The sequence below is a fragment of the Oncorhynchus mykiss genome, chromosome 23, assembly GCF_057628025.1.
Source record: "Oncorhynchus mykiss isolate SJ-2025 chromosome 23, ASM5762802v1, whole genome shotgun sequence".
NCBI lineage: Eukaryota > Metazoa > Chordata > Actinopteri > Salmoniformes > Salmonidae > Oncorhynchus > Oncorhynchus mykiss.
Window position 1 is genome coordinate 28,795,705 of NC_143044.1, and position 15,446 is coordinate 28,811,150.

General features: G+C 40.3%; 1 protein-coding gene across 2 annotated transcripts in view; it reads right to left on the reverse strand.

Annotated features, from left to right (window-relative positions):
* LOC110502701 (uncharacterized) overlaps positions 1–15,446 on the reverse strand; it is a 77,995-nt gene that overhangs the window by 25,417 nt on the left and 37,132 nt on the right. For both annotated transcript variants that reach the window (XM_021580941.3, XM_021580940.3), the window contains exons 3-10: positions 11,760–11,838; positions 9,265–9,354; positions 4,865–4,921; positions 4,272–4,335; positions 3,672–3,746; positions 1,672–1,816; positions 798–916; positions 177–260 (exon numbers count right to left, since the gene is read on the reverse strand). In XM_021580941.3, coding sequence (XP_021436616.2) covers positions 177–260; positions 798–916; positions 1,672–1,816; positions 3,672–3,746; positions 4,272–4,335; positions 4,865–4,921; positions 9,265–9,354; positions 11,760–11,838 — 713 coding nt within the window. The remainder of the gene's footprint in view (positions 1–176; positions 261–797; positions 917–1,671; positions 1,817–3,671; positions 3,747–4,271; positions 4,336–4,864; positions 4,922–9,264; positions 9,355–11,759; positions 11,839–15,446) is intronic.

Genomic DNA, 15,446 nt, shown 5'->3' on the forward strand with positions numbered 1-15,446 from the left:
TGTGACAAATAAAATTTGATTTGATATGATTTGATTTGACATACCCGTACCCCAGGTTGGGAATACCTGCACTAGACTATGGACTGTGGTTTCCTGTGAAGCATGAAGGACCTACCATTCATCAACAAGTTTCAAATTTGCTTCAAATGATTACATGTTGAAAGACTATAGCATACCTCTTTTGGCAATGACGCTAGTCGGTTCCTATCACAGTTGAAGTTGGAAAGTCTCTTTAGTTTACCAATACTTCTTGGCAAACTCTAAAGAGAGAAACAACAATTAAGAAATAATACATTAAACATCTACAGTTCGCACATACAGTAATAGGTGTAGCAGTGGCAGTAGACCGGCTAGTGGCCTGAGCATGGGGATTACCTGCACAGTCCCACTGTGAGGATGACATAAACATATCTGATTGGCTAGTGGTAAAGAGGATAAGTTCCAGGCGCACACTTAGATGTTTTTTAGCCTATTAGGAAGTGAAGACTAAGGGCATAATGGAGGTCAAAGGTTACACAATAATAAGAGAATACATCCCTTCAGAAGTAAAAATACAATTTGTTATGCTACACTGTAAGTCACAAGGTCTTTCAAAGGACCAAAGAGGGCAGCCATTAGAGTTGAGTTATATCAAATTAAAGTGTTTGTCGTGGGCTGAAAAAGTCAGCCATGTGTCTTGTGATCTCAATTACATAAAATAAAAGTAATTGGGTCTTACTTATTATTATTATTATTATTATTATGAGGGCAGGTTTGATATGTATATATGAGCAAGTATAGCGCAACCACAAATTCACCTGTAGCCGATTCTCAGTGAGCACCAGTTCAGTGAGACTCTCACAGTTGCCAATGCTCTCTGGTAGCTGGGCAAGCCGATTCTGGTCTGCTTTCAATATCGACAGTCGCTTTAGTTTTCCTGCAGAGCAAAAAAAAATATTTACCTACTTTGATATAGACATATGAGAATAGTGAGGATAGCATGGCAATCAATATAATTTGTAAAACAAGTTAGTTGATTTGCAACCAACACTAGAGCCTATGGCTAATGAAACAACAGATCAATAAAACATCAAATAATTTTATATGGATTTAATGACTGTCACATTTAATTTTCCATTCATCCAAAGTTATATTGTGCCCTAAGGGGTACATCACCTGTGTTAAAATCAGTTCAGTTACCAAATGTGGAACTATCTTATTATGTGATTCACAATCTCTTTTGGTAAAAGTACAAAACATTGTTTCATCTGTTCAGATTAACTTCCGGTTTATGCTCAGTTTACATTGATGTTGATCCCATCTTTGACCTAATCAGTTTCATCATGGTCCAATGCATGACATGGTGAAACAAGTGACCAATAACAAACATGTACACAAACACGCATGCATACAAACGCATGAGTGCACACAAATGCACACACACATCACTCACACGTTTATTTTACTATCCTTGTGGGGACCAAAACAATTGATTCCCATTCAAAATGATATTTTCCCCAACCTTGACCTAATCCGAACTTCAACCCCAACCCCTTAACCCCAAGCCTTTTTCCTTGTGGGGACCAGAGAAATGTCCCCACTTGTCCGAATTTCTGACTTCTGATCCCCACAAGGATAGTAAAATCACAAACACACACACTATTGTCGTGTACAGTGCAGCAGCGTGCTGACCTATGCCCTCTGGCAGAGCATTGATGAGGTTCTGGGACACCAGCAGGTCAGTAAGGGAGACCAGGCCACCCATCTCCTCTGGAAGGTGCTCCAGCTTGTTCTCTGATACATCTAGACACAGGAGGCTTTTCATGCTGCCCATCTCCTATGGGTTGAACACACTTCAATTGTAAATACATTTCACAGTCTGTTAGTGACTAACGATAATGGTACATCTCGTGATTGCATTATATCAACAGAAGTCACAATATTAATTTAGCCTAAAAAAAATAGGTGTTAGCCTTTCACTTTTTTGGGGAATCAAACCATATCATACAAGTTCAACTGTGATTTTATATTTATTTTACCTTTATTTAACTAGACAAGTCAGTTAACTTCTTATGGCTGCAGGGGCAGTATTGAGTAGCTTGGATGAAAGGTGCCCAGAGTAAACGGCCTGCTCCTCAGTCCCAGATGCTAATATATGCATATTATTAGTACATTTGAATCGAAAACACTCTGAAGTTTCTAAAACTGTGAGTATAACAGAACTCATATGGCAGGAAAAAAAACTGAGAAAAAATCCAAACAGGAAGTGGGAAATCTGAGGTTTGTAGATTTTGAACTCAGCCCTATCGAATACACAGTGGGATATGGTTCAAGTTGCACTTCCTAGGGCTTCCACTAGATGTCAACCATCTTTAGAAACTTGAATGAGGCTTCTACTGTGATGTGGGGCCGGATGAGAGCTCTTTGAGTCAGTGGTCTGGCAGAGAGCCAGGTCCTGGTCATGCGCATTTCACATGAGAGTGAACTGCGTTCCATGGCTTTTCTACAGACAATGGAATTCTCTGGTTGGAACGTTATTGAAGATTTATGATAAAAACATCCTAAAGATTGATTCTATACTTAGTTTGAAATGGTCCTACGACCTGTAATATAACTTTTTGAACTTTTCGTCCGACGTTCGGCTGGACCTGCACGAGCATTTGGATTTGTGTACAAAACGCCCTAACAAAAGTAGCTACTTGGACATAAATAATGGACATTATCGAACAACAAACAAAATGTATTGTGGATCTAGGATTCCTGGGAGTGCATTCTGATGAAGATCATCAAAGGTAAGGGAATATTTATAATGTTATTTCTGATTTCTGACTCCAACATGGCGGATAATTGTATTTTTTTTTCTGAGCGCCGTTCTCAGATTATTGCATGGTTTGCTTTTTCCGTAAAGCTTTTTTGAAACTCTGACACAGCGGTTGCATTAAGGAGAGGTATATCTATAATTCCATGTCTAACACTTGTATTTTCATCAACTTTATGATGAGTATTTCTGTCAAATTGATGTGGCTATGCAAAATCACTGGAAGTTTTTGGAACTACTGAACGTAACGCGCCAATGTAAACTCAGATTTTTTTTAATAAATATGAACTTTATCAAACAAAACATACATATATTGTGTAACATGAAGTCCTATGAGTGTCATCTGATGAAGATCAATGGTTAGTGATTAATTTTCTCCCTATTTGTGCTTTTTGTGACTCCTATCTTTGGCTTGGTGGTGACCTTTGTGGAGCTTTCGCTATAAAGCCTATTTGAAATCGGACACTGTGGTGGGGTTAACAACAAGATTATCTTTAAAACGGTATAAGATACATATACATGTATCTTATACCGTGGAATTGAGGAATTTTAATTATGAGATTTCTGTTGTTTTAATTTGGAGCCCTGCACTTTCACTGGCTGTTGTCATATCGATCCCGTTAATGGGATTGCAGCCCTAAGAACGGCCTACCCCAGCCACACCCGGATGACGCTGGGCCAATTGTGCTGCACCCCTATGGGACTCCCAATCACAGCCAGATGTGATAAAGCCTGGATTCGAACCAGGGACTGTAGTGACGCCGCTTGCACTGAGATGCAGTGCCTTAGACCGCTGCGCCACTCGGGAGACCAATAATATCAAGGCACTTAAAAAATGACAATTATTAGTCTAAATATCTCAGAAAAATCTTACTGCAGGTATTTCAGCCAACTGGTTTCCATCCAGCCACAAGTCCTTTAAGCTGACAAGACATCCTATTGTTTCTGGCTGTGTGGGAGGAAGGATTGGAAGCAAAAGAAAGAGACAGACAGAGAGAGAGAAAGACACAGAGAAAAGGGAGCGAGAGAGACAGAGACCGAGAAAAAAAGTGTGAGAGAAAGAGCGAAATAGAGACAATTATACACGACTGAGGCAAATGTAAACAAGACTGTGGAATAATTTCAACCCTGTGTAAACTGTCATTCCCTAGCCTTGTCTGGTTTCAGTCACTCTCTCAGGGAGTGTGCCTCCGTCTCAGAGTTACCTTTTTATAAACATCAAACCTGACATTATGTTGTAACAGACTATAACTTAAAAACTCAACGTCCCTGTCACACTACCCCTTCAGGATGATAAGAGGGAGGAATTTCTATCAGTACACCCAATTATGTTTCACATAACAAGAAAAGTGTTGAGTGAGATTTGAGGGCTTCCCATTCTACACATGCGTAGCTATGCAAATTGTTTTCTTCTGTGTGAATGCTATTCCAAGAAATCAACATTTTACTGAGATTCGCAAAGTCAGAAACTCACCAAATTGTAAAGTTCATTGTTCCCTAGGTCAAGTTCTTCAAGTCTGTGAAGTAGCGATAGTGACCTGTGGAATGCACAAGAGGGGTTATAAAGTTTTTTTTAAAGATGACATATAGACTTTGATTTTTTTTTAATAATCATCATACAGTGACGGATTTATATTGTATCTGCTTCTCATTTTCAGTCTGTTTCACTGCTGTTTAATTTGAACCATGTGCGAGTGAAAAATGTATTGGCCACATAGGGAGACTGTTGTTGTGCCAACACAATAGTCGCGCATTGGCTGAATATAGACCAACAACTCTTTAGAGGGTACACTGCATTCTATATCACCTCTAAAGTCTACACACACACGTCATGTGAAACACATAAGGCTTCATCTGTGGTCTACCAAATGTGTTACATGCTTGTAATGTAGCCACACAGACGTTACTTCTTACACTTTGTGGAACACTGATGTCTGGGGGGTTGGGAGCAGAGTGAAATAAGAATTTCCATCTCGCATGGACTAATAAAGCAGGCCTATTTGTCTTCTGCCTCCAATTAATTTTTTGCCCTGAAACATACAGTATCTATCCAGGGTAAGTACTTACTCTGGTAAATATGTCAGCAGATTCTCTCTGAGCTCCAGTGATACCAAGTTGGAGAGGCTGTGGAGAGAGGCAAAAGAGGGAGGGCCATTTGGTGTTTGTTATTGTCCCCAAATGATCACGAACAACAGAAAATACAGTAATCCTTTTCATGAGGATTACTGATTGAAGCCATCTAGGACAAAGTCGATGAATTCCAAGAATTGAGGCTTTTAGGAGCACAAAATGGCTTGGAGGTAATGTCTTTGTTCCCAAAAGAAAGGAAAATAGTTGTAATTAGTAATCGCAGCAGAGGAGCTATGAAGCTCTGCTGAGAATAAATTATTATGCACAATCTAGACATTTCTTGCCAAGGTATATATTTTTTATTTTATTTAACCTTTATTTAACCTGTATTTAACTAGGCAAATATTTGCTTCCAGTCTCAGAAGATATGGTTTGGACATCAGTGGTGAAATATAGGCCTAACTGCATTAGTTAAACGAGGAGCAGAGAAATCTAAAAATATTGTGGACTGGAAAATTAAAGCCTAAAATCAATCATGGGTTATTGCAAATCAAATGGCAAAAAGTAAACATGTACACAGTACCAGTCAAAAGTTTGGACACACCTACTCATTCAAGGTTTTTTATTAATGTTTTTACTATTTTCTAAATTATATAATAATAGTGAAGATATCAAAACTATGAAATAACACATATGGAATCATGTAGTAACCAAAAAAGTGTTGAACAAATCAAAATATATTTTACATATTTCAGATTCTTCAAAGTAGCCAGCATTTGCCTTAATGACAGTTTTGCACACTCTTGGTATTCTCTCAACCAGCATCACCTGGAAGGCTTTCCAACAGTCTTGGAGTTCCCACATATGCTGGACACTTGTTGGCTGCTTTTCCTTGACTCTGCAGTCCAACTCATCCCAAACCATCTCAATTGGGTTGAGGTCGAGTGATTGTGGAAGCCATGTCATCTGATGCAGCACTCCATCACTCGCCTTCTTGGTCAAATAACCCTTACACAGCCTGGAGGTGTTGGGTCATTGTCCTGGTGAAAAACAAATGATAGGCCCACTAAGCTCAAACCAGATGGGATGGCATATCACTGCAGAATGCTGTGGTAGCCATGCTGGTTAACTATGCCTTGAATTCTAAATAAATCACTGACAGTGTCACAAGCAAAGCCCCCCACACCTCCTCCTCCTTGCTTCACGGTGGCAACCACAAACGCGGAGATCATCCATTCACCTACTCTCCGTCTCACAAAGACACGGAAGTTGGAACCAAAAATCTCACATTTGGCCTCATCAGACCAAAGGACAGATTTCCACCGGTCTAATGTCCATTGTTTGTGTTTCTTGGCCCAAGCAAGTCTCTTTTTCTTATTGATGTCCTTTAGTCGTGGTTCATTTGCAGCAATTAATATGGAGGTGGTCCCTGCACAGGGACAGCTCAGCGGAAATTTCAGAGCGCCACCTATAGTACTCGAGTATAGTACTCGATAAATCTCAAACTTTCATAAAAATACACATGCAATGTATTGAATTATAGCTACACTCGTTGTGAATCTAGCCACCAAGTCAGATTTGTAAAATACTTTTCGGCGAAAGCATGAGAAGCTATTATCTGATAGCATGCACCCCCCCAAAATACCAGCACGACACGTAAACAACAGATTTTGCGGTAGCCGGTGCTACCCAAAACGCAGAAATAAAATATAAAACATTCATTACCTTGGACGAGCTTCTTTGTTGGCACTCCTATATGTCCCATAAACATCACAATTGGGTCTTTTTCCCGATTAAATCCGTCATTGTATACCCAAAATGTCATTTGCTGAAGGCCAGTCTGATGCTGCAAAAAGCCCATTTACAAGACGCAACGTCAGTTTTTAAAATTACAAAAGTCGCCTATAAACTTTTACAAATCACTTCAAACGACTTTTCTAAACCAACTTTAGGTATTAATAAACGTTAATGATGTATCAAATTGATCACGGGCGATCTGTATTCGATAGCAGCAAGTCTGGAAATCATCGTCCATTTTTTCAGTTTCACAACATACTGTGGTGCGCGTCAAGAAAGGAGGGGCACCACTGCAGTATGAGGTGCAGTTAACTCAAATTAACTTATCCTCTGCAGCAGATTTAACTCTGGTTCTTCCTTTCATGTGGCAGTCCTCATGAGTGCTTGATGGTTTTTGCGAATGCACTTGAAGAAACTTTCAAAGATCTTGAAATTTTCTGGATTGACTGACCTTCATGTCCTAAAGTAATGATGGACTGTCATTTCTCTTTGCTTATTTGAGCTGTTCTTGGCATAATATGGACTTGGTATTTTACCAAATAGGTCTATCTTCTGTATACCTTGCCTACCTTGTCACAACACAACTGATTGGCTCCAACGCATTAAAGGAAAGAAATTCCACAAATTCACTTTTAACAAGGCACACCTGTTAATTTAAATGCATTCTAGGTGACTACCTCATGAAGCTTGTTGAGAGAATGCCAAGCGTGTACAAAGCTGTCATCAAGGCAAAGAGTGGCTACTTTGAAGAATCTCAAATATATCAAATATATTTTGATTTGTCTGACATGTTTTTGGTTACTACATGATTCAAAATGTGTTATTTCATAGTTTTGAGGTCTTCACTATTATTCTATAATGTAGAATATAGTAAAAATAGAAATAAACCCTTGAATGAGTAGGTGTCTCCAACCTTTTGACTGGTACTGTATGTAAATGTAATTTCATTTTTTTCTTCTTTTTTTTGCTAAAATTTCAAGAAAGCTGTTTTTGCTTTGTAATTATGGGGTATTGTCTGTAGATTGATGAGGGGAAAGAACAGTTGAATCAATTTTAGAATAAGGCTGTAACGTGGAAAAAGTCAAGGGGTAGCTCCACCCTCCCCTCTCTGAAGTTACAGGCAAGTATATGGGTCAAATGTCCCATCCCCTTCGAAATTTTGAAAGATGCAAAACTGTGATTTGTTCAAATGATCAGTGATGAAAAACTGCACATCGGAACAAAGTTCATCCTTAGTCGCATCCCACAGTCTGTTGACAGACACTACGATACCATTTATGTTACGTGCGTCTGTCCACGAGAGATTAACAGAGGTGTAGAAAATAGTTTTTTTCCCCTACAAATCCATTAAGCCTACACCATTTGGGTGACAGCATTTCAGCCCTCCACAGCTAGACGAGCGAGTGAGTGAATGGATGAACAATCAATATCTGGCCTAATACTGTGCATTTATGCACGAGTAGGTCTGTCTTCTCACATCTTCACCAACTATCACAGAGCTCTTACTAGGTCACCAAGGTAAGTCATAGATCAACACAGCTTTAATATGACTTTATCGAGCACAATAAGTAACATTACTCAGTCTATAATCTAGACCTACTTATCAGAGAGAAACACAGCTGAATCATTCTGCAAAACACCATATTTACATTAACCATATAAGGTTATGCTACATACAGTAATCCCTAATCCCTAATTTACAGAAACATGTCAAGTAAAAACAGAGGCCTATTTAGTTTTACACTAGTTCAATTTTTTCAAGTGTTCCTTAAAAATCTGTTGCTGCGTTGTGCATAACACAAAAGGGGCCTGTCAACGAGTACAGAACGATATACGGCCGGTGAGTGTTGGAGGCGCCGTATAATATTAGTGCCTCATCTGATGATGATAAATCCTAGTAGGAGCCTAAAGAGAGATTATGACTGTAGCTGCTGTCTGTAGACTGTAGTCAACATACAGTCTACTGCATGATAACTGCATGATATATTATTCAGTTATTTGAAGGGAGAGAGGGCTGGCATTCTTTTGCAAGTGAAACGTAAACAAACTTGGCAGGCTGGAGGAAATTACACAGGAAATTTCAGGGTCGCTGGGGATAGAGGGGGACAGGAAAGAAGCAGAACTTACTGATACAACTACCCTTGCAAGTTATTATGCCATAAATCAAATAACACCATGAAATTATACCCTGGATCATCATGAAACTACCAAAAGATATTACACAGTAACATAGCAGTATTTATTAAAATAGATCGTCATGGAAACACACACAGCTCCAAACCACGTCCATTGAAGGAGGGTGTGAGTGTCAGCAACTTCCAAAAATATCAGTTACAGACAATTTGTAGTCACAGTATGTCATTACATTGTTCAGAACTTAAAAACAGGAAGCAGTTTCATAACCACCTGTGATTAAGAAATATGACCGACAGTAGCACACAATTTCTTACTCATTCTTTTATGTTCAACCATTTTTATGTTCAGACCATGTGAACATCAAAAGCGCATAAGTGAGAACTAAATTCCAACCCATTAAACACGTTTCTGTATGACAGGACTATGAAACAAATTATATTTTAATGCCAGAAAGAAGCACTTACTTTCCAATGTTTTCGGGAAGAGCCTGCAACGAAATGTCATTGATGGAAAGGCATGTTAAATTCTGAAGCTCTGGAAAACTCTCAGGCAATCTGCAAAAACAAGAGGAATTCAAATCTAAATCAGATCAGCTGAAATAAATGGTGGCAGATTCCTGAAAAATCAATGGATCCAACTGTATATATAGGCAATACGAAAACTATAAAATATACTATAAAGCTAATACAGACTTACTACTTTCCTCTCTGACAGGAAAGTTTAATCTAACCATTTCTTTCCATTTGATGACAGTGTATTTGTAAAGTATTCACACCCCTTCACTTTTTGTTACGTTACAGCCTTCTTCTAAAATGGATTTAAAAAAAAATGTAAATCCTCAATCTACACACAATACCCCATAACGACAAAGCGAAAACAGGTTTTTGGAAATTATAAATATCTAATTTACATACGTTTTCAGACACTTTGCTATGAAATTTGAAATTGAGCTCAGGTCCATCCTGTTTCCATTGACCATCCTTGAGATGTTTCTCCTTGTACTTATGGTAAATTAAATTAGTTGGACATGATTTGGAAAGGCACACATCTGTCTATATAAAGGTCCCACAGTTGAGAGAGCATGTCAGAGCAAAAACCATGCCATGAGGTCGAAGGAATTGTCCGTAGAGCTCCGAGACAGGATTATGTCGAAGCAAAGATCTGGGGAAGGGTCACCAAGAACACAGTGGCCTCCATTCTTAAATGGAAGAAGTTTGGAACCACCATGACTCTTCCTAGAGCTGGCCGCCTAGCCAAACTGAGCAATCAGGGGAGAAGGGACTTGGTCAGGGAGGTGACCAAGAACCTGATGGTGACTCTGACAGAGCTCGTCCATGGAGATGGGAGAACCTTCCAGAAGAACAACCATCTCTGCAGCACTCCACCAATCAGGCCTTTATGGTAGAGTGGCCAGAAGGAAGCCACTCCTCAATAAAAGGCACATGACAGGTCGCTGGTAGTTTGTCAAAAGGCACCTAAAGGACTCTGACGATGAGAAACAAGATTCTCTGGTCTGACGAAACCAAGATTGAACTCTTTGGCCTGAATGCCAAGTGTCACATCTGGAGGAAACCTGGCAGCATCCCTACGGTGAAGCATGGTGGTGGCAGCATCATGCTGTGGGGATGTTTTTCAGCGGCAAGGATTGGGAGACTATTCAGGATGGAGGGAAAGATGAACAGAGCAAAGTACAGAGATCCTTGATGAAAGTGCTCTGGAGCACTCAGGACCTCAGACTGGGGCCAAGGTTCACCTTCCAACAGGACAATGACACTAAGCACACAGCCAAGACCATGCAGGAGTGGCAAACGGGACAAGTGTCCTTGAGTGGCCCGGTCAGATCCCGGACTTAAACCCAATTGAACATCTCTGGAGAAACCTGAAAATAGCTGTCCCCATCCAACCTGACAGAGCTTGAGAGGATCTGCAAAGAATTGGAGAAACTCCCCGAATACAGGTGTGCCAAGCTTGTAGCGTCATACCCAAGAAGAGTCAAGGCTGTAATCACTGCCAAAGGTGCTTCAACAAAGTACTGAGTAAAGGCTCTGAATAACTATGTAAATCTGAATGAATTGTTATATATAACAATTAGATTATAGATATATTTCAAATGCACTGTATAGTTTTAAGCCTTCATGACACAATTCCCTTCTATCTAACATGGTCACCCAGAGACAATCCCAGACACACAATGATTCTGTCAGTGTGGGAGTGTGAAAGGTTTGTAGGTTTGTATTCCCTTCCCCGACTGAGTAGCTGTAAAGCTGTCTAACAAGAACATCTAAGCCAGGGGTACTCAACTCTTACCCTACGAGGTCCAGAGCCTACTGGTTTTTATGTTCTACTTGGTAATTCATTGCACACACTTGGTGTCCCAGGTCTAAATGAGTCCCTGATTACAGGGGAACTATGTAAAAAATGCAGTGGAACTGGCTTTGAGGTCCAGAGTTGAGTTTGAGAGATCTAGGCTATGTTTACTAGGTAGGCAAATTGCACATCCCAGGGCATGGCCAGTCCCAAACTGAACCATATGGCATTGTGACAGCCTCCACTAGGATGCAAACTATACAGACCTTACCATGAGACAGCTGACCGGCAAACTGGAGCAAAAAATGCCCCATACAATATTCATTAGTATAAATGACCTGTTAAATACAGCAGATCTAATACTGTAGTTCTTCAATGTCATCAACGAAATTGTCACTAAAACGGGTCCATCGGATAGCAGTTCGAGCAAAAAATAAATCCTGTCTGAAAATACCTTCATTAAAGTTATTTCCCTCTCAATATAGATCGTTTTCTGCTTGTGTTTGAACGACTCCTTCTCTAGTTGTCATGCAAAGTTCCTAGATATGACTTACTACAGTGCTGCTACACTACTGTGTTGCTACGGTATGTTTGTTTTGTTCACTCCCATTTGCTAAACATTTATGGCGACATGAATTCAAAGATCAGTTACCTTGTTAATGGGTTTCCACTAAAGTCTGCTACTTGGAGAGCTTTACAGTTAGAAATGCTCTCTGGAATTTCCATGATGTCTATATGAGGGATGAAAATAAATACATGTTAGGTACATCTTGATCAACACACACAGTCCATTTATATTTTCCAACGTGGCTATGCATTTGGGTGAGGTTTTTTTCTCGCCCGAGTAGCCTCATTTCACTGCCAAAAATAAAATGAAACCATTTAGAGTTCAGCGAAATAACATTACAATGTCAAATACAGGTAGCATAGTCAAATAATTATCATCCAATCACAACCGTTACTCTCTTGCAGGAATTCCACTGACGGTCCGTATGTAGCCAAACGTAGCTGCTGCTCATGTTGTTATCTGTACTGGCGCAAAAGCCATGACAGGGAGAAATAGTGGAGTGGTAACAAGCGTGCAAGCAGTTGCTCCCAACGCCACTTGGGTACACTGCAGCATCCACCGAGAAGCTCTTGCTGCCAAGGGAATGCCTGACAGACAACCATGTAATGCTTTTACAACATACAAAAGTGCACTGGTTAACAAGGGGCAAAGTATTGACACTTTTTTGAATAGAGACGAGTTTAAAGTTCTTTGTACTGACCATAATTTTCACTTGTCTGACCATTTGCATGATGACGAGTTTCTCACACGACTGGCATCTGGGTGATGTTTTTTCTCGCCTGAATGATCTGAATCTAGGATTACAGGGACTCTCCGCAAGTATATTCAATGTGCGGGACAAAATTGAGGCTATGATTGAGAAGTTGGAGCTGTTCTCTGTCTGCATTAACAAGGACAACACACAGGTCTTTCCATCACTATGATTTTTTTTGTGTGCAAATGAACTCAAGCTTACGGACAATGTCAAATTGTAAAAACCTGATCGAGTTGGGTGCAAAATTACGCAGGTACAGTGAGGGAAAAAAGTATTTGATCCCCTGCTGATTTAGTACGTTTGCCCACTGACAAAGAAATTATCGGTCTCTAATTTTAATGGTAGCTTTATTTGAACAGCGAGAGACAGAATAACAACAAAAATATCCAGAAAAACGCATGTCAAAAATGTTATAAATTGATTTGCATTTTAATGGAGGGAAATAAATATTTGACCCCCTCTCAATCAGAAAGATTTCTGGCTCCCAGGTGTCTTTCATACAGGTAACGAGCTGAGATTAGGTGCACACTCTTAAAGGGAGTGCTCCTAATCTCAGTTTGTTACCTGTATAAAAGACACCTGTCCACAGAAGCAATCAATCAATCAGATTCCAAACTCTCCACCATGGCCAAGACCAAAGAAGTCTCCAAGGATGTCAGGGACAAGATTGTAGATCTACACATGGCTGGAATGGGCTACAAGACCATTGCCAAGCAGCTTGGTGAGAAGGTGACAACAGTTGGTGCGATTATTCGCAAATGGAAGAAACACAAAAGAACTGTCAATCTCCCCTGTCCTGGGGTCCATGCAAGATCTCACCTCGTGGAGTTGCAATGATCATGAGAACGGTGAGGAATCAGCCCAGAACTACACAGGAGGATCTTGTCAATGATCTCAAGGCAGCTGGGACCATAGTCACCAAGAAAACAATTGGTAACACACTACGCCGTGAAGGACTGAAATCCTGCAGCACCGCAAGGTCCCCCTGCTCAAGAAAGCACATGTACATGCCCATCTGAAGTTTGCCAATGAACATCTGAATGATTCAGAGGACAACTGGGTGAAAGTGTTGTGGTCAGATGAGACCAAAATGGAGCTCTTTGGCATCAACTCAATTTGCCGTGTTTGGAGGAGGAGGAATGCTGCCTTTGACCCCAAGAAACCATCCCCACCGTCAAACATGGAGGTGGAAACATTATGCTTTGGGGGTGTTTTTCTGCTAAGGGGACAGGACAACTTCACCGCATCAAAAGGGACGATGGACGGGGCCATGTACCGTCAAATCTTGGGTGAAAACCTCTTTCCTTCAGCCAGGGTATTGAAAATGGGTAGTGGATGGGTATTCCAGCATGACAATGACCCAAAACACACGGCCAAGGCAACAAAGGAGTGGCTCAAGAAAAAGCACATTAAGGTCCTGGAGTGGCCTAGCCAGTCTCCAGACCTTAATCCCATAGAAAATCTGCGAGGGAGCTGAAGGTTCGAGTTGCCAAACGTCACCTTCGAAACCTTAATGACTTGGAGAAGATCTGCAAAGAGGAGTGGGACAAAATCCCTCCTGAGATGTGTGCAAACCTGGTGGCCAACTACAAGAAACGTCTGACCTCTGATTGCCAACAGGGGTTTTGCCACCAAGTACTAAGTCATGTTTTGCAGAGGGGTCAAATACTTATTTCCCTCATTAAAATGCTAATCAATTTATAACATTTTTGACATGCGTTTTTCTGTATTTTTTTGTTGATAGTCTGTCTCTCACTGTTCAAATAAATCTACCATTAAAATTACAGACTGATCATTTCTGTCAGTGGGCAAACGTACAAAATCAGCAGGGGATCAAATACTTTTTCCCTCACTGTACTTTCCTGAAACAGATGACACAAACAACTGGATTCGTTATCCCTTTCATGCCCTGCCTCCAGTCCACTTACCAATATCTGAACAAGAGAGCCTCATCAAAATTGCAACAAGTGGTTCTGTGAAAATTGAATTTAAATCAGAAGCTACTGCCAGATTTCTGGATTAGGCTGCGCTCAGAGTATCTTTCCTTGGCAAATCGCGCTATTCAGACACTGATGCCCTTTGCAACCAGGTTTGATGTGTACACCTATGTGAGAGTGAATTTGTAACCCTCACTAGCATGAACACTAAATACAGGCACAGACTGTGTGTGGAAAATGATTTAAGACAGACTCTCTCCAATACAACCCAACATTGCAGATTTATGTACATCCTTTCAAGCACATCCTTCTCATTAACCTGTGGTGAGTTATTCGCAATAATTTTCAATGAACAAATAAGGTTTTATATGCAAGATGGTTAAATAAAGAGCTAAATTATTGATTAGAATGATATTATTATTTGTGCCCTGGTCCTACAAGAGCTCTTTGTCACTTCCCACGAGCCAGGTTGTGAAAAAACACACTCATTCTTATGTTTAATAAATGTATCGTATAGTGTGTGTGGGCAGGCTTACAATGATGGCAAAAAAACATTTGAGAGTCGGCCGACGCTGGTGCTAGAGGGGGTACGCAGCTGGAGGTTGAATGTTCGAAGGGGTACGGGACTATAAAAAGTTTGGGAAACACTGGTATCGAGTATCAAACATTGGACGTAAAATGAAGACAAGGTTGTGAAGACAAGCTTTCTTGACCAAACTATAAAATCATTAACTATGACATCCCTCAATCAAGATTACAAAATAGTTCAGAAAGTCCATCCAACTAGACATTACACTAAAAGCTACTGATCCAGGCAATGTAAACAGATAGACATAAAACATACATAAAGGAGAACTGTCTATTTAAAATAATTTGAATCGCCACTAAATTATCATGGTTGTTGCGCCAAACATGGAGAGTTGCATGTGATTTGGTCCTGCTGGGAAGCATTCTGGATTTGGTCCTGCTAGGAAGCTCTGTGATGGCAGCTTTCTTTGAGGAATGTTAACCCTTTTAGTCCAGACATTATGAGAGAAACCACACCATTATGGCTCTGAGAATATGTTTGATGTGTACAGT